Below are 27366 nucleotides of genomic sequence, written 5' to 3' on the forward strand. Positions count from 1 at the left end.
TGAGTTTTATCCCTGGAGATAAACATGAAACACTAGTGGGGGGTGTGTAGTATTATAGCACTGTAGATTAAGTACTTTTGTAGCATATGTGGCACATCATAACACAATGTGAAATCAGCTCTACGCTCTATGAACACTGTACTTCACAAACTGAGGTTAAGCAACTGGTGGAACTTGAATTCCTCTTGGGCTATTGTTCTTTCTTTGATTTCACTATATTCTTTCAAATTAACAAGTTTAGGAAATGCAGCAATGCAGATTTTTCTTCTCTTATGTGTTATAAGTAGCCAAATAAGCACTTATTTCCTGGTAGTATCACCCTTTTATGTATCAGGTCTTTCAAATTAAGAATATTGAAAATATACTACTAGAGCTGTTGAAGTTCAATAAAAGACTGCAGAATTTCATACTATCATTTTGATGAAAACTTCTTGAAATTAATTATTTTTTTCCATGATTTTTCTCTTCTTTTTTTTTGGGGGGAGGGGGTGATAGTGGTGGTTAAAGCTTCCTATGTGAGAAAGGAAAGAGGGGACAATAGTTCCTCCTCAATTCTAACATCAACATAACAGTTTAGCAGGTTGATACTCATCTACTGCCTGATTCTTCTTTTTTTCCTGTTTGTTTTAAATTTTAGAAATTCTTGCAGGGCAGAAGAAATCTTTCTCTTTAACTTATTGTTGGATTATTGCTATTAGTCTGAAGGCTGTGTTTGAGTTTTTGATAGAACTTTGATTCAAGGAATCGAGGGTAAGAATCTCTTTCCATATGCATGTAGATTATTCTCTGTGCTTCATCAAAACAGGACTCTGTCGGTTCTTGAAGGTTCCTGGTAATCGTTTTCCTCACAGGACTGTCAATGTTAATCTGAAACATAAAATAACATTACTGAAGTTGCATTGGAAACACAAAAAGGAAGGGCACCGAAGAATGAAGTTTGGTGAAATGTGTTGAATACCTTTTATGTAAGCATGTGTATATAACTGTGTGTAAACCTACGGGACCAATTTTTATGATGTGTTTTATGTGATATGGGATGTAGAGAGGAGGTATGCTAGACATCACCAAAAATAAAGTGAGATAGAAATCAGTTTAACGCTCATGCCTCTGAATCCTTCTACTGTAAAGTCAGCACCTAATCAAAAATCTTGATTGCTTGTGACAACGGCTGCCGGTGCTGCAGTCTGCCCCGTGTCCTTCATGCAAAGGCTGGTTTGATGAGGCCTCGTGCAACAAAAAGAGGCCAAACAGTGGTGAAGCAGCTACTGCTGGAGCCATATGCAGATGTCACGCCCTAGCTGTCAAACCCTAGGGAGGTATTTCTGACTTGCTGCTTCTAGGAAGTATAGGAACATGGATGCGACTCTGGAGGAAGAAGTCCTGAGGACATAGGTTGCATAGACTAGTTGCAGTAGCTACTTCAAATATATATATTTTTAGAGGATATTCTGTAGAAGAAATAGCTGAAAGGTGCTGATGACATCCAAGCCACTTTTTACCCCCTAAAAATTGTTCCTAGAGCTATGATTAACTTCCTAAATATGAAGCATAATTCTTGACTTCCAGTGAACTCAAATGAGCAGATGTTCACAGTACTGTGAAAGCCAATTTGCTGAAATTATGATGGGCTCTGGATTAAGGTATAATAGTCTCTATATCAGATATATTTGTCAAAGGCCTGATTCCTAGAGCTCTTCTGTTGCACTCAAGGTTTGTCCCAGACAAGTAGATGCTCTGCAGACATGTAAGAGAGAAGTTTAGTAATAGGAAATTTTCCAAATAACATGGGAACTTTATGCAGGGGTGTTAGCCCAGGATGAATTGCATTGCTTTTGTGAACTTGTTTTTTTTTAGAGTCAAAAGGAGAGCTCTAACAGTGTGAGCTAGTGCAGATGTCTTTACTGTGCTATTCTAGAGGAGTCATTTGAGTTGCAGCTTTTAAATACTGCTGAACTTTAAACATAAACTGCATTAAAATCCTCGTTAACATCTACCATTTTAGGACGGTATCTAGTTTTTATGTTAATAGCGAATGACAAGGAAATAAGAAATCAGTGTGTGCTTAAGATCTAGAAATGAGGAAGCTTATAATGAGGTTCAAGTACATCAGCGGGGCTGGGGTGGGGGATTCACACAGCTTATTTTTAGCTGTCCTGATTTAAGGCTTTACTTTTGATAAATGAGTATGTGGTTGGCAATACTGACATCTCTCTTGAAAATGAGTGTCTTGCTGAGTTTCTTATGGCTTGCATATGCTAAAATTAAGAAATCAAAAAAAGACACAAAAATGTGTTGCCTTTAAAATTGTGATTTAAACCCCCCGCAAGAAGCCTTCAAATTTCCTAAAGTTTTAGATTAGTAGGAGTATTTTAATTGTTTAAAGCTGAAAATGCTCTCAGACACCATCTGGGAATGAAGCTAGATTGTTTTTGGCTTGCCCGCGGTGTCAACAGGGAGATTGTTTTGAGAATCCTTAATAGCTTTATGGTTTTGCATAAACCAGAAAATCTATGATGATTTTTTTAAGTTGTTACAGGCCAGGGCATGCAGATGTAAAAGCAAAAGAGTAGTAAGCAGAGATAATTCAAGGCTGTAGAGCATGACGTGCTGAGCAAGAACGACTTGGGCTTTTTTGTGTAGCCACTTTCCAGGGGGGAAAAAATTGCTATTGAACACTTCACATACCAATCCAGTCGTCTTCCCTTAAACACGGTGCTGCTGTAGGCAGAAAATGATTAACGTTTTTTGGAACCTTTCGACCAGATTTCTGAAGGGACAGGACTTGGTTGAAGGTTTTTACTTGACTTTGTTTCTTTTTACTTTCGCAAAGAGTGGACTAACATATTCATGCAAAAATGGCCTAACCCAAATTCTACTGAAATGAGATCAGTGGCCCCTGGATCACACCCTGGAAAGAGGAGATCCAAAAATTTGGTTCTGTACACATCTGTGCCTTTCGCTTGTATCCTTGGTGGATTTGGCTGTAAGGTTTGCCTATCCACAAAGAAATGTAGGCAGTATGAAAATTCTGGGTGCAGAAGGTGTGGGGAGGATGGACAGCAAAGGTCTCTGGTACCCTCTTGTATATAGGAGTGCAAGCATCTGTCATTGCATTTTGTAAACCGCATCACACTTCAGACTCCTCTAGTAAGGAAACAAACAGCTCATGTTATGGTATTTCACCTCGTTAGGAGCTTGGGCTTGAATGTAATTTGTAAAAAGTTTCCTGGCCACCAAAATCCTTTTCCTTTGAGACGTGATCTTCTTATAGGCTTCACAAGCAAGCCAGAACTTGATGTTTTCATCACTGTGCTCTGTCTCCAAGTAGGTCTTGTAGATCATAGGACCGTCTGTAAATATTTCAGAAGTCAAACTTTATGTACCGTGTGGGTGCGCGTTACCTTTAGAGATCTTGGAAGGCAATAAGGATGTTTACAAGGCGGTATAATGCTTCATTCTACACCTATAAATATTGTTTACACCTATAAATATTGTTATTAGAAAGATTATAGCAAAGTGAGGAATTAAATGCTCGAACTGATCCAGAGCCCTAGACTTCAAGAATGTATTTCTTTAGGTGTGCAGAGCTCCCTTCAATGTCAGTGCCATTTCACTATGCAGAGGCAGAGCATGGGAAGCCTTGTGCTTCCTGGTCTGCAGAAACACTATCAAATATATCCAAGGACTGATAACTATTTTGAAATTCCAGCTCCAGCTTTGCATAGGAGGTATCATTCATGCATATCATGTGTACCAAGTAATCATGATATGCATAAAACTAAAATAAACCTTTTCAGGCTAGTTTCCCTTTCTTCCTAAGCTTTTTTTTTTTTTCCCCCCGTTGCTCTAATTGTATAAAGTGAAGCAGTTAAAAGAATGCTTTTTTCAATAAATAAGCAGTTTTGTACATGAAGATATATCTCTGAAACACCTGGTAAGAGGGTTTGATGGTAGCAATTAGCAGGACCTTAGTAAAGAGGGCTTTTTTTATTTTGTTTTTGTCATGATTGCATCTGACCTGCTTTGTACAGAGTTATATAACAGAGCTGGTAAAATGTCCGTAGCCAGGAGAACACTTATGAGGCTTCACTCAGTGCTGTTGCTTGTCGAGCATGACCAGTGCTTACAACTGTAAGACGTAATTTTGGAGTAAAACCTATGCGGGATAAATCTCAGACCTGAGCAGGGGGCCAGGCGGCAGCGCCTCTTAGGCGTGTCGCAAAGAAGGTGGCTCTGCAGTAGCTGTACATGCAGTTTTGTGCGTACCCTGTCTTAGGACTTCTTGACCTTCGTTTATGGAAACTCCCCCCCTCCTTTCCCCCTCCAGTAAATCCAACTAGGGTTAAAACAGTTACTTACATCTACTCGTTATCAGCTTTTCAAAGGACTGAGACCACTGGAGAACTTCCTCCAAAGACACCCTTTAGGAAAAAAAGGAGATTATTGCAGCATTAGGAGGAATAGCTTGCTATGGCTAAAGCCCGCTATACAAATTGAAATTTTGAATTGAAAATCTGTCCCCTAATTTAAATGTGATATACATGAATTTTGCATTTAAAAGGCTTTTCTGCATGTCTTGCGTCCTGTGCTAACTATGCTGAAGAAAGTATTCTCTTCACTCTCCTAAACGTTTTTCAGTTCCATCTCAAGATACTTCCATGTAATTCCTGGGGAAATGGCATATGCTTATTTGGATAAGCGAAAGGAAAACATTAATTTTCTAGACTAACTACTCTGGGACAGGAATCAAATAGTTTATTAATGAAATGTTGAGGATTAGGTTTGTATTTAGTAGCAGAGTCTTTGTGGGCTCCAGATCGTCTTGTAATGTTTATGGGCCTTTACGGTCCAAGTTGCCAGCTGACTTATCAGCTGAGATCTGGAGCTCTCAAGGGAAGACAAATAACGAAAGGTTAATACAGTCTCAGCCGTACGGGGACATATTATCCATTCTATCTCCAGTTGTTTATAGCTGAGCATTACACAGTTACTAATCCAGGCATAGCTCTTGGAGGTGCCTGAAGACGATTTTTTTTTGTTTGTTATTCTCAAGCGATAATTTCACAAGATTGTAGGAGTCTCTTGGCTGATTCTGGGAAAGAGTATGAAAGCAGTGAGGTGAGAGACTAAACAATTTAATGAAAAATAAATACTTGGTGGCCAAACTGCAAGTGAATGTAAATTACCATGGCTCCATTTACACTAGGTGATATTTTTCCTGAGCTTTGCAGGACTTAAGTTCTGGTAACTTAAAAATGCTTCTGTCAGTAGAAAACCCGGGGAATGTATTCCGGCAGGCGCGCTCAGCGGCGTGCCGGGCAGACCTGGGAGGAGATGGCTCTTCTCCCCGGGCACAGCCTGTCACGTGAGCTGCTGATCTTAGCAGCAGCTACTCAATATTGCAAAGCTCAGATATAAGTGTATATATGCAACTTAAGAGTAAAATTGGCTTTGGTGTGAGTGCTGTGCGATGCTTCACAGGTGTTACCTGCACAACAGCCATCAGTAGATCTGCAGCCTTTTTAACTGGTGATCACCCTTTTATTTATCAAGCTGATGTTTTTTTTTTCAGAGAAAGGAAGAGAATTCTATCAGGCTCACCTGATCGGTCTGATATCCTCATCAGAAAAATGCAGTGTCATGGGAACGTCACCGCATACGAATTGTGGTGTTAGCTCTCTAACTCTTGCTAATACATGCCTGTGTCTTGTCAAAAGATGTTTTTTCTCATGCATTATTGGCCTTCTCTTTTTGTAAACTCATGAATCGTGTGGTTATTGGAAGTGAGAATCTTAGTCTCTTTTTTTCCCCCCTTTTTAAGAGCTGCTTCTGAGTCATACTGGCTGTTACTGACGCAGGTAACTTTTTACCCCTGTCAGCAACGCTACTCTGTATAGAGTAAGTGCTGATCTGGTCTGTCTTGCTGAGCATCAGCAGCAGTGCGCGTTATTACCGTTTCTGATTATTTGTCTTTAGCATCGATCTGTGAAGCAGAAAGAACACTGCCTGATGGGGCAGCTGACACTGGGGGAAAACCTTCTTACTCTTCTTTTTTTCCTTCCTTTTAAACTCGGAAAATGTGAGCATGGGTTACTAGGACCTGTATTAATACTGCTCGTTTATTTGCTGTCCTGGCTGTAATCTTTTTGCTGCACTGATGTGCACTGATGTACTACATGATAGAATTTACTGGTGAATATTCTTTACATTGAAAAATTTGAACATCTCTTAAAAAAAAAAAAAAATGAAGCTCAATACCCAGAACTCAAAAATTGAAACTAGAAAATGCTACTGAAACACCTCGTGGGAGTTCCCTTACCGCACCCTCCCCAGCGCGAGGGGCTTCCCTGGCCGGGTTGCACCGGTTTCCCTGGGGCTGAGCCGGTGCTGCGTGGTGGAGGAGCCTCCCCGGAAGGCACCGCGGGCAATGCTGCCTCAGCTTCTCACCTAACCTCACCCAGGCAGCAGCCTCGGGACGCCTCAGGCGCACCTCAGTGCTCGCTGCAGAAGACATTTCTTCTGCAGTCAATAAATCGATACAGTACGTGATCCGATGCCCAGTTCTCTGATGTGTTGGATAGGGGCTTTCCAGGCACCCTGGCACTGCACCCTGGCTGAAGTCCTGACTATTCCTGGGCTTGCAGGAGACACTGAGCCCCATCTCTCACCTGCCCCGGGGCACAGCTACCTACGTGGGACCCACGCACGTATTCAGCATTTACCAGTGTGCTACTTGTGCTCCCTTAAAGTAACTGGCTCTGTTAAAGGCAGTCACTCGGGGCAGCTGTGAAGATGCTACGTACTGTGCACGATATTAAGCCTGAGCAGGAAACTTGCACTGTGAAGTTTGTGATCTTTTCCTTTTCTCTCCTATTCAGACAGCTGTACATGTTGCAGAATACAAGAGTATTTGCCATTACTTACTTGGTAGTGATCCTGTTTTTCTCTGCTCTGAAAAGCTTGCAAAGCCAGCAGGTATTTAGACTCATTCTCCTAAACATGGAAAAATGAGATTTAAACCTGCTACGCTCAGTTTTGCTACCTTATGTTTTGCTTATAGTTCAGTCTCCTTATAGCAATGCTACCAGTTCTAACAGTGTTTTTATTTTATACATCTGTCTTCATGAATCATGGCTGAAGCATTAGACCAAAATACATTTTTTGCATTGTGGAGCTTTGACTTAATAAAATATCAAGCAACCTGATGGATATCTCTTGGGGGGGGGGGGAATAGAAAAGCTAATTCTCCCTCTTTCTTTCCCCACTTATGAAAGAAGACTTAAATTCTTGAGTTTGACCCAAAGCAGACAAAAAACAGGAATCTCTTCCCTGGAAATTGAGGAAGCCTCAGGTCAGGGATCACAGTTGGTATGAAATGAACAACTCTGAACGACTTCATATCTGAGAGAGCTTTGTTGGTTGAATATCACCTAGTTAATATCAATAAAAAATGAAATCTTTAACTTTCATATACAGATAATAACTTCAAGAAATGGTGCTGTTTTTCTTAGGGATGAGGTAGCTAAGTTTTTCCTTTTTAAAAAATGTCAGGGGAGCAGAGTTGTGAGCTGAACTATGTCTGTTTACTCTCCTTTGGCTTTCAAGAGATGCCAAATTCTTTACTAAGCTTGTGTGGGACACTGAGTGAGTTTGTATAGACCTGCCAAAAATCAAGTTGTCTTCCACACTAATTACTTAAACTCGGTTTCTTTCAGTTGAGGGTTTGCTGGCACGTACTGCTCACACAACCAGATTTTCCAGCCAGCTGAAACACCTAACCAAATGCAGCACAAGGCTGTATCTTCCAGCGGGGTATTTGGGACCTGGGAAATGATTGCGTTTACCTTGCTGTTCCTTTCTTTGCTCTTCTGACACCTATATCCAGCTTTACATTATTTGTGAACCTTGCCCAACAGTTTTCCTGCAGGGCAGGAATCAAGTTATGCCTTTAAATTTTGGCATATGATTAGAGTACCCAATGCCCTCCAACTTGGATGTTTTCACATCACAGTCATGGTCTACTATTCACCAAAATACAAACAAAATACAAATTTTTGCTTATTTTGAAACCTAAAGTGGCTGATATAGCTAAACTGTTGTGCAAGAATGATCAAGAAGTATTAGATGAAGCAATACTAAATAATCCAATTAAGCTATTCCTATCTGAACTCAAAGCATCAATCAATAATTCTTCTCCAGGTGGTCGCTAGATGAAAAGCCACATTGCGTAAGGAGATGTTATAGTTCTGAGGAACCTTTTTAATTAAAATAAATACTGTGCCCCATGCCTTGTTGAGTAAGTATATTTGCCATGCATAAAAGCTTGGGAATGCTGTATGTTTTTTGGTGTTTCCTTAGACTGCTACGGTTGAGAGAAGAAATTTCAGGTTCTTTAGTGAGAAGTCGATCGTTGCTGCTAGCAATGGCATTATTTCTACAGTAAGACAGGGATACTGCATAAATTGCAGAGAGGAAGCTGTAGCTTTATGCCATTTTTTTTTAGTAGGCTCAAATTCCTGAGTGCTGTCTGTGACTTTGCCTGTGTTAGGGCCAGATCCCCTGTTGTAAACCGTAGCATGTAACCATCCAAATTGTTTAGTGCAGCTTTGCTGAGTTCAGCCAGCTGGGCCACAGGAGCTGTTTTCACCTGTCACGTACAAATAATATATGTAATAACCATTTTGCTAGCTGTTTATAAGGTTTTATCACAATAAGGCCACAAGCTTTTTAACATAAGATCTACACTTTCTGCAGCTTGTGTAACCAGAAGGAAAGTCATATGGTTACAGCACTTTCAGAGGATGAATTACATGTCTGATAATAAATCTAAGACCTGAAATTATTTATTTCTATAAAAGATATAAGCAGTACTGATCTAAAAATGATGTCTTAATTCTCATTTTTATATTGGAAAATACTGAAAACTGAAAATAGATCTTGTTCTTTGATCTACCAAAGCATACTGTAACATACATCTTAGTTTTCAGCATTTTTGCTATGCTGTAATCTGTAAACTGACTAATCTCACTGTTTTTAATACATAATGTTGGTTTCAGTGGAGTCTTCAGAAAGAAACAACTATATATAAGATCTACTTAGTTGCCTTCTGTAATCTCTGTTCAGTTGTTGCTAAGAATATTACACAAAATATTCACATGTAAATAGGGATGAACTTGTTCATACATCAAAAACATTTCTAAAATGAATGCCTCTGCTATTCTGAGACAACTTTGTGTATCAAGTGGAAAAGGGGGGTTTCCTTGCCTATGCTATGCTTTTTTGGTTAATAGTTTGAAGTATAAGACCTCATACTTACAGAACCTCTTCTTGGATGGACACCCGTAGCTAATGTTTCATTTAGCAGTTGCATTTGCTGGGACAAGCTTCCAAATTCCTTGACCTGTTTTTTTCTTCATTATTTTCCTTTAATACAGAAGGTCTTACTACCCTTTGACTGTGTCTACACTGTTCATGCTGGTGCCTGACTTCATTATTATACATACCATATGCAAACAGTGTCTGTGGTTTTTAACAGAAGTTCAGTTGGACTCTGATGCAGTGCTGATAGTGGCTGTGTTTGCTCTGAAATTATCTTGACATCTCTCCTGATCAGCTGTAATGAAATGAAGCTCTGTTTTACTTTACTGGAATCTTGCATGTATTGTCCAAGCTCTGTGACTAATAATTTCCATCCCTTTATCAAAGTTGCTAATATTAAATCTAAAGTCCATGTTTGAAATGAACGGTACAAGTATTCTCCCATTAGACGCAATAGTTTGGTCCTCTTACAAGCAGCATCGTGAAGCAGATAATTTTGACTGGTATGGGAAAACCTTTAGTTTCTGCTCTTGGCAGTTAGTGTGGGGTGTTTATAGCTGGTTAACTTTGCATTGCGTGCTGTCTGAGCTATGTTAGAAGTGAGACTTTCTTTAAACTTGTCTGGGGTCCTTTGTCCCTTTTCTCATAGCTGTTGCTCAGGTTGTGACTTTGTTTTAGATTAGGACTCGGGTTATTCACAGTTCATTTGTTCCTCTCTAGTTAGGCAGCTTCAAATAAAAACAAACCAGAATCATTGTGGGGATGTTTTTTAAAAAATAATAATAAAAGAAAAAGCTTTCTAGAGGGCTTGCCTGTCCTTTCTGGGACACTTGAGAGTTGGGATCTCTAGGGATTTTTGCCCATGTCTGTGCTCGATGGGCAGCGTCAGGAGGGAAGGGTTGGCTCTATCGGACAGGCCAGCAAAACCATGTGCAATTGCTCTTTGGATCTTCTCTCTGCTCTGACTAGTCTGTCTTTCCCTTACAACAGTTCCTAGGCAAAACATGACCTCAGTAAGAATTTAAGTTTGAAACTGCAATAATACTGTATACTCAAATTTATTTTATTGAGTCTCACTCTACTGATGTACAGGCCTAGTGTAGGAGAACATACATGGGTATTTTTCTAATAGTAAATATTCTCCTTGAGAGACTGCGTGATGGGTGCCTGCAGCCAAACCTGGTCAGCCTGTAGCAGAGGCAGGTTGGCATGAGAGCTCACCTGCAAGGAGCTCATGGAGGGACTTAGCACGTGCTCACGGAAGTGAGGAACAAATCTCACAACAGTCTCTTTTCCGTAAGCTGGTATTTCTTTCTGCTTTATATTGTTCATATCCTAATAGTTTTTTGGCTTGTGTTTTTCTTCATTTTTACGATAGAATGAGCAGGTGCAAATACCTGTGTAATGCAACCTGACATTATTTGGGTAAATAATCATGACAGTGAGATGATCCAACTTTCTCATATGTCTCCTCATAAAAATACTTCTGAGCTGCGTATTCAGTTATGTACTCAAAGCATGTGGTAGGGAGTAACTTTGGCCTGAATTTAATAAGCTAATGATGGATATATAGACTCTTACCTGTGTAATTATTAAAAAAAAATAAGACAGACAAAAGCCCTATAAATAAATGTTGCTGATACTGTGACTTTGAAAATTACGAAAAGGAAAATGTCAGTTCTGTTTCTTACTTTCAGCTAGTGATTTAAACCAGTACTTGATTCACTTGCATGCATGCTTGCTCATTCTAAAAACTTTGTGAATATATGTACATATGTATGTCTATATGCAAGTTCTTTTTGCAAAAGAAGCTTATTATGCAAGAAATCCTTAGATGAATTTTCTTTTAATGCCAATATGTGTTAAATGCTAATGAGCTGTTCAGGTTTTTTCCTATTATCTGCTAGTGTTCATCACTAGGACATCATATGTGAGATCTCTAAATTGTGCAGCAACTGAGTATGATTCTTCAGTAATCAATGACTTTGTTCAATGTGTTCTTTTTTATGTTACAGATATTAAATTGCAACTTTGTTTAAAGCTGAAATAAGCTCCTTTTTTTAACTATTAAACTGGAAAAAATACTTGTGCGCACCTAATTTTGGCTTGTACAATGGGAAGAATCAGAAATGCAGGACTTGTGGCCGGTTTAGGTTTGCAGTCTCGTTGTATCACTGTATCCCTCAATTTGAGCATGCTCTAAAGTGCCCTGGGAAACGCAGTGGGTCTCTGCAGGCGCAAGCCCTCCGAGGCACAGGGAGTCTTGGGCACTGCGGATATTTGCCTGCCACCGGTGGGTCTTGCAACCTGTGTGGAGAGTCTATCTCTGCACTATTGACAGGACTGCTGCTATTCATGGTGCTACTCCATGAAAGCCCACTGCAAACATGTTTTTACAGTTTGTTTCTTCTATTTCACTTCTTTCTTAGCTTGATACCCAGAACATTGCTTTTTCTACTTCCCTTGCCAGAATACTTAACAGGCCGGGGAGGTTTGTTGATTAACCAGCAGCACTTTTTCGATGAAAAATTATGTGACTGAGCCTAAATGATGTTCTTCCTTTTATTACATGAGTTTTCCACTAGATGTCACCTGGTGTCGCCCTGAAGCAGGTAGAATGTTTTCTGCGAGCATCACTTCAAACTGGGTCTCTGCAGAGCAGATCTGGGTCTCAGCAGGCTCTAGGAAAGCTCTTTACAGTTTCACTGTAATGAATGGTCTCCTCTAACCTGAAAGGGTCTTGTCTCTTAGGTGAGCTAGAGACTGGTAGATAACTGAAGCCTATGCTGAATAGGCTTTTGATATGGTCTGTCGTCTTTGAATCCTTTCTTCTATGTTGCATGTGTATGGTTGCAGGCTGTGTCCAGTGCTGCATGGGTATATGATGAGAAAGAACCAACTGTTGCTTTTTTGGTTGAGTAGTTGAACTGTATACACTTCTAAGAAAGAAATATAAAGTAATGAGGGAATGCGAAAAGCGGAAGAACCAAAGCAACGGGCGAGAAAATGGCTATATCATGTCAGAGTTGCTAAATTCATCAGGGTTTTCTGGCACTTCTTTTTTTTCTCTTCGGGGATTGAACTCTCAGTTGCAAAGTGGCTAGGACAACATATGTTGACCAGCTTGGTCAGAGCAAATATTTCTTCTCAGCCAAGATAATGCTCACAGATTCCAACAACTGTTCTCTTTTGAATCCCCTAAGGCTTCATGGAAGATGAGTTATACCCTGGATCATATCAGTTTGTACTGTCCTCCTCCTCCTCCTGGTTCTCAGAGCCATTTTTAAATATCTGACAAATATGACCTTACATGAGAAATACAGCAAGGCTGTCTTCAAGACTTACCTGATATGCAAAAAACTACTATATGTTTATTGTCAGTATTAGTTTTTGCTTCTGCAGCTACTTGGCATTAGAACAAATGTACTTTGTCAGCCTCTCTTGTTCATATCTTACTATTTCCTTTTCTGTTCCTTTTTATTTTCACTTAGCTAGTAGTATCATTTTTAATTCTCATGCCTTCTCTCTATTTTTTCCTCTTGCTCTTATATTCACTCTTTCCTATTGTGTAGAAACACAAAATACAGAGCATTTTAATGCTCTTCTGCTCAATAAACATCTCACCCACCTACATCTGTTTCACACTAGTGAATTTAGTCCTGTCTCTCTCATTCTCTCAGTATTGATACCCATTCTTTCCATCTACCCACATGCTCCCTTGCTTGCCCACAGCTACCCAGCCTCCTCTTTCTCTTGCCATACACCCTCAGGCTGGCTTTCATGAATGTAGGAAGGCTGCTTGCTGGGTTTTGCCTGGTGCTCACATTCCTCATGCCATGTCTTTTAGGGGCATGCAAATAGGAGTGCTGAGGATGTGCCTTGAAATCTAAGACATATCCCAAGAAAAAAATAGGCAAAACATTGAGGCCCTTGCTAAGGTTCAGGGAGAGCAGAAGGTGGATACCTTGAACTAAGCACTGCTCATTGTCAGTGCTCTTTGAGTGGGCACAGTACATAAATAATAGATCAAAGCTTTTGGTTTTTACTTTGTAGAGCCCTTGAGGTTTCAAGAGAACAGCCCTTTTTTTTCTTGCATCTTACTGAGTGGCTTTGACCAGGTTCTATTAGTAACTTTGTTGCTACACGATTAAAAATAACTTCAAGAAAAGTTAGGTTCCACGTGCAGCAAAAAGCTGTTCCCACAGGGCATCAGGCAACAGCATTCACGGAATAGGTTCAGGTCCTCACTGTGGGGCACCATGGCCAAGTAACTGCAGCTGTGCAGATGATGCAGTGGCTTCTGCTGCTAAGTAGAAGTAGGCACGGCTTACTAATGCTTCTTGACTTCAAGAGTTCTACTATTTTCTATATTTATGGTTTCTTCAGGTTTTTTTGCTCTAGGATTAGTCAGTTAGCTGCTGATCTCTGCAAGCTTATGCAAGATGTGTCCGCCAACTGTTTAGTGCTTAAACTGCAGTTTGACAGCACGTCTTGCCTCAGATGCATGCTATGACCTTTGTCTTCCACCTTTCCTCCTAAAAGCCGTGAAATCGTGAGCCTCGACGCTCGAGGCAGAAAAAGGAAATCACGTGACTGGAAGCTTGGACTAGTTTGTACTTGAACTTTCAACCTTCCCATTCAGTCTGTTGGGTGCTGTGGTTTGGGTGAGAAGTGCTGTGCGCTCTTGGTTCTCACAGAACCTGAAAAGTACCCCTGAGCAGGAGCTCAGCAGTACGCGGGGCGACTCGTGGAAGTCCTGCGTGAGGATTCTGTGCGACTGCTTTAGTGCCAACTATTGATTACTGCTTGGTCCACGTTGGCCAGGATACTCGTCCGTGTTCGTGCAGGGCCTCCTGCCTCCCGGCTGTTTGTTCCGGCACACGCAATTCCTAGTTTGGCTTTGGCCTTTGAAGACCGTGTGTGTGCGTGTTCCTCAGCCTGATGCAGACAAGCTCGTTGTCTTGCTTAAGCTCCGAACTCTGTTGAATATAAGGCCTCTTTTCTGCATCTGTAAAGCTGTCTGATTGACCTTCATAACTGACAGCCCATTTGCTACAATAAATGTAGTACAAACTTTTTCCATAACTGGTATGAAACTCATGGGTTTTTGAGTTACTACTACTACATAAAGGATGTTTAGTTTATTTTTAAAGGTTGTCTTCTAGTTGCAGAAGCTTTCCAACCACAGTAACTTGAAAAAACCCTCATGACTCTCATTTTCAGAGGGTTAAAGTTTGTAGGGCAGTTGTACTGTCCCTTTAGTACATTGACTGTACGATAAACTTTGGAGAAAAGTGTTGCTGATCTGCTCTGTATCTGCAAGCAAGCCTAGAGTGATGCTGAAAGGTTTATATTTCTGCATTTCATTTTTCATCTGAACTATTTTTAACTTTATCAGTGAAAGGGAGCCATGTAAAAGCTGTCACCATAGTCTAGCCAAGTGCTTTAGGCTTGGGCTTGCTTAAGCTGTTCAAAGAGGCTGAAGGGAAACACTCAGTAAGATGAAAGTGTTGAACTGTTTTGGGGTCTTTCAACGGAGTACTCTGGCCCTATTTTGAGAAAGAAGGGGAAATAAGCTCATTAAAAATGTGCACATCAGTTCTTAGTAGATCTAAATCTTGTGACTAAAACTTTGAGGCTATATTTATCCAAACAAAATGAAGAAATAACCTTAACTTTATTTTTGAGCATCCAAGACAAATTTAAATTGTTTTCAGTGCATGGAATATTAAGCAAGAACTTGTTTTGTAATTTCTGCCTGTGTTTAGTGACTAAAGACTTCCTTGCAAAAAGCTTCACTTACAGGGATTACACCTTCTGACACGATCAACTCATGTCTGTGAACGGAAGATGAGAACGTTTAGTTTTTCCACATTTTTTTGTATTCTTTCCTTTTCAAGCCTATTTCACAACCACAAAGGAGGCAATGACATTCACAAAGTCTGTTATTTCAGCGTGTGGGCAGGGAGGAGTGGCATTTAGCGGTCTAAGGTGATGAACTTATGCTATTCTCTACCATCTCAGCTGGGCCTGGCCTCTTAATTTCCTTCCTGCTGCTTAGTGCGTGGCAATATCTCTCTACTAATAGGCTTCTGTGGGTGGTATTTTCATTACATGCAAGTGACCAATGTAATATACCATATTTTAATTCTGTTGGGGATAATATTCAAAATAGGTATTTCAGGGAATATATTTAGACAAAGTTTTCCAGATTGGAGAGACCAAGTCAGTCTTCTAAATCCACATTCAGCAACTGCAGAGCTGGTCTATGGAGTCTTACGAGAATGAGAACTTCTTTTTGCTATAAGGAGAAGTTGCCTCCCTTCAAAAGTATGTCCTAAGATGGTATGATTGCGGGGGTGGGGGAGCTAAGTACTGAAATTCTGACAGGCAATGAAAATATCTCCTTCAGAGGTAAAGCAAAATGCTTGAAAAGTCTGAGTCACTACTATCAAATCTTAACTCTTTTCTCTGTATTGCGTTCTGTTTTCCAACACTGATCTGTAGCTGACTGATCTGATTTAATGGGGTTTTTTTAGAGTCCATGAATGGAACTGCAAATTTCCACTTTTTTATGGTGCCTTTTTTCCAAAAGGAGAAAAGCTAAAACTAAATAAAAAAAAATCAAAGCAGATTCTGATTATACATTTAATATTTTATTAAAGGTTGGTTAACAGAGCCTGTAGCCAAGCAAAAGTTTTAATTCAGTTTTGCATAGATAGATTGTTTTGGAAAGTTTGAGCAATTTACTAGTAGTTAACTAATAATTAACCCAGTCTGGCATGTGTTGAAAAAGTTATTCTTTTTTCCCTCAGTTGCCTACTAATTTATTTACAAGTAGGTAAATGGAACTTGTATTCACAAGTTGTTTCCTTAAACATGGGAAGTTTCCAGAGAGGCACCTCTTCCACATACTGATGTGTAACATGTACTGTTTTGGAAGAATCTGCCATGCCTGGGGGTACACGACCCACAGCTGTGAAACCAGTACGCATCGCTGAGGCTATTTGTGTGCACAGACTGGGGGAGGAAGAGATGAGCAAGAAATCACAAATGGACTTGATGTGGTGCATGTACCTTGTACATGCACCAAAGTTTGCAAACAAACAAAAACCCTTTAATCCTTTTGAACTACCTGTTTTACTGTTTCTCTGAATCCAGAGAACCTCCATCTAGGCAATATTTCAAAGGAAGAATTCCCTGCAAAGTAAGCATTATGTATCTCATTTCCTAAAGCAATTTTTGCAAAAATAATAAATACCTGATTCTTGACTATTTTTAAAGCATGTAAATGTTGTGAAGTATCTTGAAATAATAAATCGTCAGTCGTGCTGTTAAACTACTACTATAAAGCAGATTAATATAGGCAGCACTAAATCGCAGCAAATATTTCCAGAACTCTTGCACTTTGTTTAAACAACCAGGTTTGTATAGTCCTGCTATAGCAACAGCTATATAATGCTGGGCTTATGATAGTATCACAGACAGCTCTGAATTTCTGCTACGCTGTTTATTCCTTGGTGAATCACTGATGTTGCTAGGGACAGGGGAGTGGGCTGGAACATCTCTGATTATTAATAAACTTTGAACTTTTTTTTTGACTCTTAACCACAGGTGAGGTGAAAGACTTGGAGATACGTGAAATTTGGGTCATGAAGAGAGGAACACTTTTCTTTTTAAAGATTTCCATTCTCATGCTGTACCAAGTCATGAACCAGTGTGGTTTCTGTGAAAGAGTGATAAGTCCCTTCCCCCTCCATCCTCAAATAGGCTGATTTATACTAGCTCTGCATAGTAAAAGTGGTTGATGTGATCCTGGAGGGTATCAGAGTTGCATTAAATTCTCTTCTCTATCCAACTTCAGGATATTTTTAGAGGGCTCTAACCAGTGCCTTAGTGTGTCTCGCATCCTTTACTGTGAGGGTAGGCTGGTGGCATGTGGCCTACTGAATGCTTGCGGGAAGTCAGGGTGACAGAGTCTGAACACCTGAACAACTGATAGGTGCACTCAAATCTCTTAGCTGAAATACTTGCTCTGCCAGATGTGAAGTCGAGAGGCAGGGGACACGAGTGGCAATCTCGGCTATCTCTTGAAGCAAGCAGTGGCTGCTGTGGCACTCAACACCATGGTTTAACCTCAGTGCTGTGTGGACAACCTGCAAAGTACAAAGATATAGGTAACTGCTGCTTTTGACTTCTGTGGTAAGTGGATAATCAGCGCACACAAGCCCGGTTCCCCCAACACAACGACATGTGCTAGTTTTCTCTCATCTTCAGTGAGGCTGGGACTATGCTCACAGTGACATTTGGCACATGTTAACTGTGTTGGAATGAGTTTGAGGGTGTGACTTGTGTGTATTGGGAGGTATAGCTGTTGTTCCTACGGCAGAGGGATTAGACTTTCTCCTACTGATCCTAGAAAACTAATTCATCTAAGAGATCAAATTGAGACCAGTTTGCATCATTTCAGGAGCATTCCATTTTCAGTCAGGTTTCCTCAGTTACAGTATTTAACCAAAGAAAGAAAATATTGCAAGACCAAAATCAATCAGTCAATCCCTTCTCCTCCTCTTCCCTCCCCCTCCCCCCCCCACCAATAAATTGCTTTTAGAAGTTAGACTACAGTAGGAGATGATTGAAGAAGCTGGCAGTGACTACCATTACTTATGTTGCTTTCAGCAGAGCTCTGCCTCTGCACTGGAGACTCTTCCCTGTTGGAAGCCTTAAGGTCCCCGAAGGGTGGCAGCAGAGATGCAGCCTGTGCTCCGCAGGAGATGACTTCTGAGGCTTTACAGCTTCTCCCTCTGGTACAGAGTAGTGGAGTGTGCCTAACTAAGCTCATGCTATTCTGGAAAATGGAAAATCTGCGAGGATGAGATTAAAACCTTGTATCATCACCCCTGTGACTTCTGTGACTCAGAATGGTAGCTCCTCAAGATCAGGACATGTCTCGTTTTTGCTATGAACTCTAATGTCACAAGACATTAGATTTGATAGCATCTGCATTTGAAGTTTTATGGTTCAAGTATGATTGCTACTTTCCTCTTATTTTAATTCCCATCAGTGTCCGCTGTGGCAATGACTATTCATAGCATTGCGTATTTTAGAGTAAATTTAACACAATGTTTTAAGTGAAAAGTAAATGTCCTTTACTGCTAATATTGATATTGTAAATCAGGGTTTGGATCTTGCCAAGGTTAAGCTGCATAGAACTAACATTGTGGGGAATGTTACTGCTAGATGGTCTCCCAGTTACTGCCTTGCTAAGTAAGCATGAGTGATCTGCTGTGCTGCGTATGTCATCCACGCTGAAGTGGATTGAACTGCGGCCTCGGCGACCAAATGGTTTCTATACTTGAGTTTTGACTCAGCTGGTGGTAACTAGGGGAGTACGAAAAATAGGAAGGAAACTTAGACTTGCTTTTTTTTTTTTTTTTTTTTTTTTATTAGGGCTGCATAAAAAGCCTGGAAGAGAGTGAGTCTTGAGATATAGGGGGAATTCCTATTTGAATAAGGAGATGGGAAGTAGTGACAGAGTGGGACAGAAGGCAACCATGTGCTTCAATGCTCACTTCACTAATTATGATGGATAGACCACTTAGGACAGAAAATGACCACGGAACTTTCATGTTTTTCTCAGATTTATTTGAAGAGTTGCTTATTATTTTGCAATAAATTAAACAGAAGAAATATGCTACATACCTGCTTGTTGAAAACACTTAGTAATGACTCAGCTTATATAATCCTTGCATAAGTTAAAGTAAATCAATTTTAAGACATGTCAATTTGTATTTACATAGTAAAATGTCATCATGGAGCTGCACCTACACTTATTAACACTTCATAGTTGTTTATATAAAAAAAAGTTTTCTGTCTTGTCTGGGCATTTCCTTGTTATGTACAAAACTGTCAGTTGTACTTGTTTTTCTTCTAAAGTTGATTGTTCTCCATCGCTCTCAACTAGGAGCTTGTTACTTTGGCATTTCCTAATAACTGGTAGTTCCTTAGGATCTAGCACTTGGTTCTGTGTTCGCGGTGTCGTTCAGACAATAAATAGTATCCTGTCTTGGGTCTGTGGCACGTGGGAGGAGGATTTCCCTCCCCCCCACCACGTTGTGCTCTCACTTGTAACCACGCTGCCAGCTTTTATCCTGCGTCTTCCTGCCGGCGGAGGCGTCTGCATCTCCACGAGTATTCCCCAAGGCAGGCGTTATCCTCGCTGGGATCAACTATCCAGCCACCCCTGAGGATCTCGTCACAGGATATTTGGCGCAGGGTCTACTCAGCTCTTCATTGCTTCAGCCCCTTCATTTTGAACTGTTGGTCTGCAGCTGGTTTAAAAGGTTCAAGTAGGCTTTGGATTTCAAAAATCTCGGGTACGAATCCCTTTCCATGAGGATGTACACTGTTTTTTGGGCTTCATCAAAACTTGTGTGAGTTGGGTCTTGCGCCCTTTTGGCTGTTGCTTCCCTTGTACGATAGTCAATATTGATCTAGGAAGATTTAAAAAAAAGTCATTGACATCTTAAATTTATCTCTTTTTTTTATATTCAGCTTTGTCTTGTCAGTAAATAAATTCCCAGTCTTAGAACTTGGGATGATAATTCAATAACGGAACCGCAAAATAAAGGGACTACTTAGAATTTTACATTCCAATTATGCACAAAAATTGCTACTTAATATATAAATGTTTTTTTATAAAGTTGGAAATAATAAGATTAAACAATAGGGAGTAAACAGAAAAAACTTCCAATTAAAATAATAGAAGGAAATTTGTGTAGAATGGAGATCAAGTTTGAAGTATGGTCAAAATACACTTTCAGTTCTCCAAAGTGCCTCTGTATTTTAAAGGAGAAGAGAAAATCCACAGCTCTCCTACCAGCAAAACTTGCCCTAAGCACCTGACTCTAAACACCACCAGTAACTCCAGCCAGGCTGACTCAGAGCAGTGTCACGTGCCGAGCTGCTGCCGGTGTTGCTCTTGGTAGTGGCCTGTGTTGTGTGACCACTTCTGAGATGCGATAATTGGTCTCGTGGCTGAAGACCATGTGTCAAATCAGCTCATAAAAACATGCAAGCATGTTGTCTTCCTGTGTAACTGAATGAATGTAAATGCATCTCAGTGAATCTACATTAGCTCTTCTGATTTTTTTTTTCCCGGAATCTTTCTACTGTAACACTGCACATATTAAATTTGTAATTACCTGTTTAATAGCATCTGATTGAACAAACTCCTCATAAATCCTCTCTGCTTTGCCATGTAAGCGATCGGACTTGGTTTTCTTGTAATCCTCGCAGGCCAGCCAGAACTCGATGTTCTCCTCACTGAACTCAGACTTCAGGAACTCCCGAAAGATACCTTGGCCACCTACAGCCAACACAGTCATCATCATTTATAGCACGACAGTTGTGACCAAGGAGAATAAAATAAATAGTTTATAGCAGAAGTCTTGTTGAAACCTGTTATAAAATCTTGCCAAGATACACCATATTTCCCTCCTTCAACATCCTGCAACTATCAAGAGTTGATGGAGTCTTCCTATAGATGAAGTTCAGTGTTTTTTAGAACCAGACCCTGGATTCTAAACTATGTTAATAGATTCTAATGTTCTCTCAGTGAACTGTTTTTGTATATAATTGCATACACAATTCCAAATTAGATGGAGAAGTCTTATATGAACAAAAGTCTGATTGAGCACGACTGAGTTCAGCTTTTTTAGGTTTTTGTTTGTTTGTTTTTCCTATTCTGGTAGTGGGAACTGGCAGTGGTGGTGGGGAGTTGGGAAAAAAGCTGACTACCCTAGCCGTATTACACAGGAGCTGTGTATAACTGAAATGCAACTGCCAATTCTTTGGCAGTATTTGCAGAATGCAACAGCTTCGTATTTTTGATCAGTTTACATAAAATTTTATCTTCATAAGGAAGAAGAAATATATACTTACTTTGGCTGGCCAAGAGCTTCTCCAAAGATTGGGACCATTGCATTACTTCTTCTGCAGAAAGCCTAAGTTGACAAGAAAAGGAAAAGACTTTAGGCAAGAAACCACATGTACGTACTTGAAGGAGGCAAGTGTTACACTTTGTAATTCTATTCTAGGAGAATGTACCAGGTATTTGTTAAGCTTATGACCGACACATGCAGAACTGAGACCCTGAGAGTAAGCACAGGTTGAGGAAAAATAATTGGAGATTTAAAAATGAAGGATTCTATAGGGGGTTATCCTGAGTGTGTTTTTTCTTTTTCCCCAGAAGGATGAGCTTTTACAGTAACTATGACCAAATCGCTTTGTGTCTGTCTGTACTACTGTTTCCATATTCCTTAAATATGAATGGAAATATTTCTGCAGTTGACTAAGTGTAATGCATCACTTCTCGTGAGACATTAGAGATGGACAGAACATGCCTCTGAAGGAAACATGAGTGAGGAGTCTTCTCCCCCATCATTTCACACAAGCATGTATGTACTGCTAAGAAATAACTTTTAACTCAAATAGTTCTGCTTCCTAACATTTAACTCATTATTATTATTATTTATTTTGTAAACTGACATTATGATGATATTAGGAATAACTTGTTGGTTTAGAAGTGGTTTAGAAAGTAATAAAAAAAGAAATGCAATAGTTTTACCATACAGTAATCCAGCTATAGTTAAGTTAGTTTACTCTATCCCAGTACTTACGTAACACTTCTGGAGTTAGAAGACTTGATCCCAGATTCAAGGTGTGGTACCATGCACTTCAAATAGTTCTTGAGGTCTGTGCCACTGAAACCAATTAATAGACATTTGTAATGCATTAAAACTGCAATTGCCTTTCAACTCTTCCTAAGCTGCTTAAAAATTTTAAATGGAGGCAAACAGCTCTATCTTATGACTGATGGTTAGGAAGTTGGATATCAAAGTAATTGCTTTCAAAAGACTAAGACTCCCAGTGTATCCAAACTCTTTCCTGCTTAGTTTAGAGAATCAGTTCATTGGTTTGCATCAGCTCAAGACATTTTTAATGGTGATATAGTCCTGGATTTTGAACAGGCTTTGCAGCGGGTTAGCCTGAAAAACCGCGCTAGTTCATAATCTCCAAGTTTCTAGCGCTAGTTTCACTTCTAATAAATTAGAATTTATACTAAGATGTATATACTTACAAAGCCTTTTGCTTCTTTTTATGGATTTTGCCTTCTGTAAGCTTGCAGTCGTCTTTTCCGTTCAATTCAGTCATGTTGTTGTGGGAGAAGAACAATCCTGGCATTATGCTTGACTTTGATGTGAAATGACTTTTGCCACGGTAATCCTCCAAGTGTCGGCTCACCGACTCTGCTGCCGCCTTTTATTGACGCAGGCAGCCCTGCTAGCTGGTGTGAACAGATCTGTTTATCATATATCCTTACCACAAACTGTGGAAGTTCCCTTTTTTCAATGCACGGTGACGCGAGTCTTTTGAGAAAGAAAACAGACAGCAGTGTCTCGTGGTTGAGGTTAAACCGGATGAGACTGAATCGGTCTGGGTTTGTTTTGTGTGTCTGTGTGTGTTACCAAAAAAAAATCCCCTCCAGAACTTTGCGTTCTTGGCCCTTTCTCATTGGCGCTTTCAAATCCAAAGCGCTTCTTGGTTTGACCGAATGTGCTCTGAGTGTTGCAGTTTCATCTCAAAGTTCACCTACTATGTGCCTGAGATATCAGATGTGCTCTAAAATCCAGTATTTTACTGGATGTGATTTGATCAATTGATTTGATGGCCTCAGTGGCACATCAGAAACAAATACTTCAAGATACACCAGTATTAAGGCTCCGTATTCAACAAGATATTTGCAAGTCATGTGTTTATCGTTTGCCGTTAAAAAGAGTGCTTTGAAGCATCTGATTTGTTTACACCCATATGCAGTGGAAGTGTTTAAAAGTGTTGTCGGAAAGAGTTTTGAAGCTGCACTTAATGAATTTAGTTTAATTTTTCCAAGTTGGATTATTTGGAAGTCCACTGCTACGAGTCAGGAATGTCTCCATAAGTTTAAGTGGATTAGCGTAATATAAGACTGGTGAAGTTAGAACTGTTGTTTGTAGAGGCAATATGAACATTATGGCATATCTGAGGTAGGTGTGTGTTTCTCTCGTGCTTTTGAGTTTTGCTACAAAGGAGCTACCACCAATGCAGAGCAATATGAAGAAATCTTACTCTGGAAAGAAAGAGAGAGAGATGAGAATTGTTTTCATTTATCTCTGGAATGATGATCTAGAAGTTTAAGTACTTAAACGTCTGGTTTACAGACATCCCAATATTTGTTATTGCTGGGAAACTTCAAAGATTTGACTTCATCAAACTGTGCGAGCAGTTCTGACCTCTGATAAACAGCTCGTGAATGATTTGTACAGAACTGCGTGTGCTCATGGCAACTGAGACGCTGCTTGCGGATGTATGGTTTTGTAGTGGATTGTGGTGCAGAGGATTGATGGAGACAGAAAGCCACTTGCAGATAGGCGTGCAGGCAAGGAAGGGCAGATTGGTTAAGCCTGCGTCGAGAGGAGGCTGGTGATCCTCTGAATGTTATCAGTGACATAAATCCGTCTGCATAGCCTGTACCCCGGGAAACACTGATCTCACCTTATCAGGTAAACACTGACCTTTGTATAGGAGGATTTGCTTACTAACCCCCGCCCCCAAACCCCCAAACATGGCTAAAAAGGAATGGTATTATCAGCACCACATTTGTTTTCATACCCAGCACGTTGATTTTTTAGGTGTACAGTAATGTGTCAAGGGGGACAAGTTTCTTCAGGTAGTAGCTATCTTCAGCTCACTAGTGGGAGGAGTATGGAGAAGCTGGACCCAGACTCTTCTCAGAAGTGCACAGTAAGAGGTTGAGGCAACTAATACAAGTTACAGCAAGGGGAAATCTTGCTGATTTCCTACTAAAAAAAAAAAAACAATGAGTGAAGCAGACTGTCTGGAGAGTTTATGCAAACTATGTCCTTGGAAGTAGGCAAAGCACAGACAAAGCCTCGAGCAATGTGTTCTAACTTTGAAGCTACTCCTGCTTGGAACTGGAGTTGAACCAGATAGTCTCCAGAAGTCTCTTCTAACCTAAATTAACCTGATTCTGTTCTATAATAACAGTATTTTTTTCCTGAGATACTTGAATTTTACCAGGATTTTAAAATTAATCTGTAATACACTAGGTACAGTTTTCAGACATGGGCAATAAATGCTTTATTTATGTATTCAAAGTGTTAGATGGGTCAATGTCCTCTTCTTGCATCTAGGATGGTCTGGATATCTAAATGGGCATCAATTTGGAAGCCTAATTAACCTGTTTATACTTCAAAACTGAGTGCAGATTGTGTTTGGAGAACATAATTAGCTCTTACAGGATATGTGGAGGGTGAGGGAGGCTGGCTCCCTGCTGCAGCTCTCTGTACTTCGTAGCTGCAAGCTAAAAGTGAGGCATCACTTCAAAGCTGTAGTTACAAGCAAGTATAAGGAAGCCACTCAGTTTGGCTCTGTGAGGCTAAGAGGGACTTGCATAGACTTGCTTCCCCAGAGAAGCCAGTTTGCTTGTTTGTATCTATTACTGAGGCAAGAACAGTGATATTTCATTTGCCAGATGAAGAATGTCTATTGCCCTATTTGAAATGAAGTTTACCCTTGGTATAGGTTAAACAGATCTATGCAAGTTACACATGTAGCTTCAGACCTTCTCCTAGAACAGAATTATTTTGCTACTGTGAGGATGATGTGTGTCCCCTTCTTGCAATAAATAGTCTGCTGATTAAATAAGGAGCTATATTCTTGTTACTGACATCCAGGTGACTCTGCTGTCATTCCACACTTGAATTATATTTTCCAGGTGTTTTATTTGGAAGAGGGAATTGGATATGTTGGTAATAAACAGTGTAGAGTCTGGAGGGTAAAATAGATTAACTTTACTGTGAGCTTTGGCTTTGCTATTGTAGGGGATTTTGAAAGAAGGCCTTTGCCTTTGTTTCTGACACAACGCATGAATTATCTTGGCTTATCTCTGATATATTTCTGCGAGTCTGAAGTTGTCTTTTAGCCTCACCTCTCTACAGCCTATGCTGCTTTTGATGTCCCTGTTGGGAGATGACACATTCCCTTTCTTGATAATGTTGCCAGGAATGCCCTCAAGGATGTTTTAAACTTAGCAGATGCTAACAGAAATAAGTAGGAGATTTTTGGCTATGGGTTAGGGGACTTTTGGAATAGGTGAAAGCTCAAATATGTTCCAAAAAAGTGCTTATTTGCAAAAGGGTAGTATATAGCCCCTTAAATACTGTTACTCACTGGGCTCTGGGGGATATAGTGGCCTTTGGCTTTAGGATCTGGACTCTACTGGACTTGAGGGAGCCTAAAAGGAGGAATAGGTAGGGTTCTGGATGGTAGAAAGAGAAAGAGCTATGGCTACTAAGCAGAGGAGAGAGATGAGACTGCCTGGCATTAGCTGTCATTCTTACATACTACTGTTCTCATGTTCTGAGCTTCTAATGATCTTAATACACTAATGTTCTGTCTTGACCTTCTAAGTTGCCATCTGTGAGTCCCCTCCAGTACCCCAGACCAGTAAACCACAGTCCCATTTTCTTGGACTATTTCTGTTCTTCATCCCTGTGAAGAGGACAATGCTGATTTTTCTGATTCACTCTGAGCTCCTTGTACGTGTCAACTTGTGTAAAGATCCATGTAAGGTCGGCAGAGGCAGGAGAAGACTGGGGGTTCTGAATATCTGGCTCAGAGAAGTCCGGGATGAACCCCATATATCTAGGGAGAAGAATGGCATCTAAACTTGCTTCTAGTTTAGGATCATGTGAAGTCCAAAGACAATGGAAAGCAACAGCATCTTCACTGTCTCCTGTAAGCCTGGCTCAAACTCGGCTTGACAGAATCTGAAGGCTGGACCCTATATTTTCAAATAAAACCAAAAAATTGTCCAAAGCTGGAGTAGTAATGAATAATAAACCCCAAAGCCTGTTTCATTCAGAAATATGTATCTCAACTAGGAAGTTCAAGATCATTATTCACATTTTATTTTTTGCTGTGATGGACAATTACTTTTCTTCCGCTGAGTAACTCTCATCTTCAAGTCATGCTTTTCTCTCTTGATGGAATATTTCACTCACTGATTCACTTTCTGGTCGTGGTTATCCATCTTTAAGATTTTATTTGCTAAGTCCAGTGTGACTTGACTTATTCCAAGAATGGGAAAAGTATCTCCAAGATTTAGGTATGCATAGAATTGAAGTGAAAGGAAAAAGAAACTATAAGGATAATAGGACTGACGAGAAGTCTTCTGTGACATGAATTGAGATTTATTTCTGTAGACCACAGGAAATCAAGAAAATGCCTGTATGGAATTTCTTAAATCAAAAATATTTTGCTGATTATGAACATGATTATAGTATAGGACCCTGCTTTGAGGAGGAGTTGGACTAATGTCTCTAGATAGAATAGATGCTGGTCCCTTCAATCTTGCATGGTTTTTATCATCCTGAATAAACCAGATTGACATCTGTAGTGTTAAAAGTGCTAGTTATTCTTAAGAATTTAAAAAGTGTATAATGCCTTAAAATCTTGTGGGCTTATCTATATTCAGGTTCACTAGCCTTATTTCTGCTAGTGGCAGAAAGGGCGTTTGGAGCCTGACAGGCTTTTTAGAATAACCCCATCATTTGATTTATAATGCTCTCTGTCCTAAGGTCGCTATCATGTCTATTTAAATCTCTGTGATGAAAAGGCAGAGAAAAGAGGGAAGTCTTTTTGGTGTCCCCCCTCTCCCCCCCAGCAACAGTAGCACAGCTGGCTGTCACCATCTGTGTTTTCCTGTTTTCCAGCTCTCTTGTAACATTATCATGAGTAATGCATCTAACATCTTAATGTGTGCAGAAGAGGCCTAATGTGCAAAGAAGAAACTTCCAAATACTTGCTAATATTCTACCTAATTATTTTTCCATGTTTCTTTCCCATTCTTTTTGGTAACCACTTGGTAGAGCACAAGGGAGAGGAAATGTGAGAGAATTTCCAAGATTACACCACTGAATAAGTTTA

General features: G+C 40.0%; 2 protein-coding genes across 2 annotated transcripts; both read right to left on the minus strand.

Moving 5' to 3' along the window:
- Positions 1-669: 669 nt before the first annotated feature.
- On the minus strand, positions 670-6989 carry RGS13 (regulator of G protein signaling 13). Its single transcript, XM_062581654.1, has 4 exons — positions 6925-6989; positions 4360-4421; positions 3184-3350; positions 670-867 (listed from the first exon to the last, which is right to left on the minus strand). The coding sequence occupies exons 1-4, from the start codon at positions 6987-6989 to the stop codon at positions 670-672; spliced, it is 492 nt and encodes a 163-aa protein (XP_062437638.1).
- An 11900-nt stretch (positions 6990-18889) lies between these two features.
- Positions 18890-22638, minus strand: RGS1 (regulator of G protein signaling 1). Its single transcript, XM_062581061.1, has 5 exons — positions 22460-22638; positions 21999-22082; positions 21262-21323; positions 20523-20686; positions 18890-19811 (listed from the first exon to the last, which is right to left on the minus strand). Exons 1-5 carry the CDS (start codon positions 22561-22563, stop codon positions 19626-19628), a joined length of 600 nt encoding a protein of 199 aa, XP_062437045.1. The 5' UTR covers positions 22564-22638; the 3' UTR covers positions 18890-19625.
- Positions 22639-27366: the final 4728 nt, after the last annotated feature.

The sequence above is a fragment of the Rhea pennata genome, chromosome 8, assembly GCF_028389875.1.
Source record: "Rhea pennata isolate bPtePen1 chromosome 8, bPtePen1.pri, whole genome shotgun sequence".
NCBI classification, from domain to species: domain Eukaryota; kingdom Metazoa; phylum Chordata; class Aves; order Rheiformes; family Rheidae; genus Rhea; species Rhea pennata.

Coding starts and splice junctions, on each gene's coding strand:
- RGS13 (XM_062581654.1), bottom strand. CDS start 6,989: ATGAGTCTAAATACCTGCTGGCTTTGCAAGCTTTTCAGAGCAGAGAAA. Junction 4,422..6,924: donor AAAAACAGGATCACTACCAA/GTAAGTAATGGC, acceptor TTTTTCCTAAAG/GGTGTCTTTGGAGGAAGTTC. Junction 3,351..4,359: donor AAAGCTGATAACGAGTAGAT/GTAAGTAACTGT, acceptor AAATATTTACAG/ACGGTCCTATGATCTACAAG.
- RGS1 (XM_062581061.1), bottom strand. CDS start 22,563: ATGCCAGGATTGTTCTTCTCCCACAACAACATGACTGAATTGAACGGA. Junction 22,083..22,459: donor AAAAAGAAGCAAAAGGCTTT/GTAAGTATATAC, acceptor AATTGGTTTCAG/TGGCACAGACCTCAAGAACT. Junction 21,324..21,998: donor TCTAACTCCAGAAGTGTTAC/GTAAGTACTGGG, acceptor TTGTCAACTTAG/GCTTTCTGCAGAAGAAGTAA.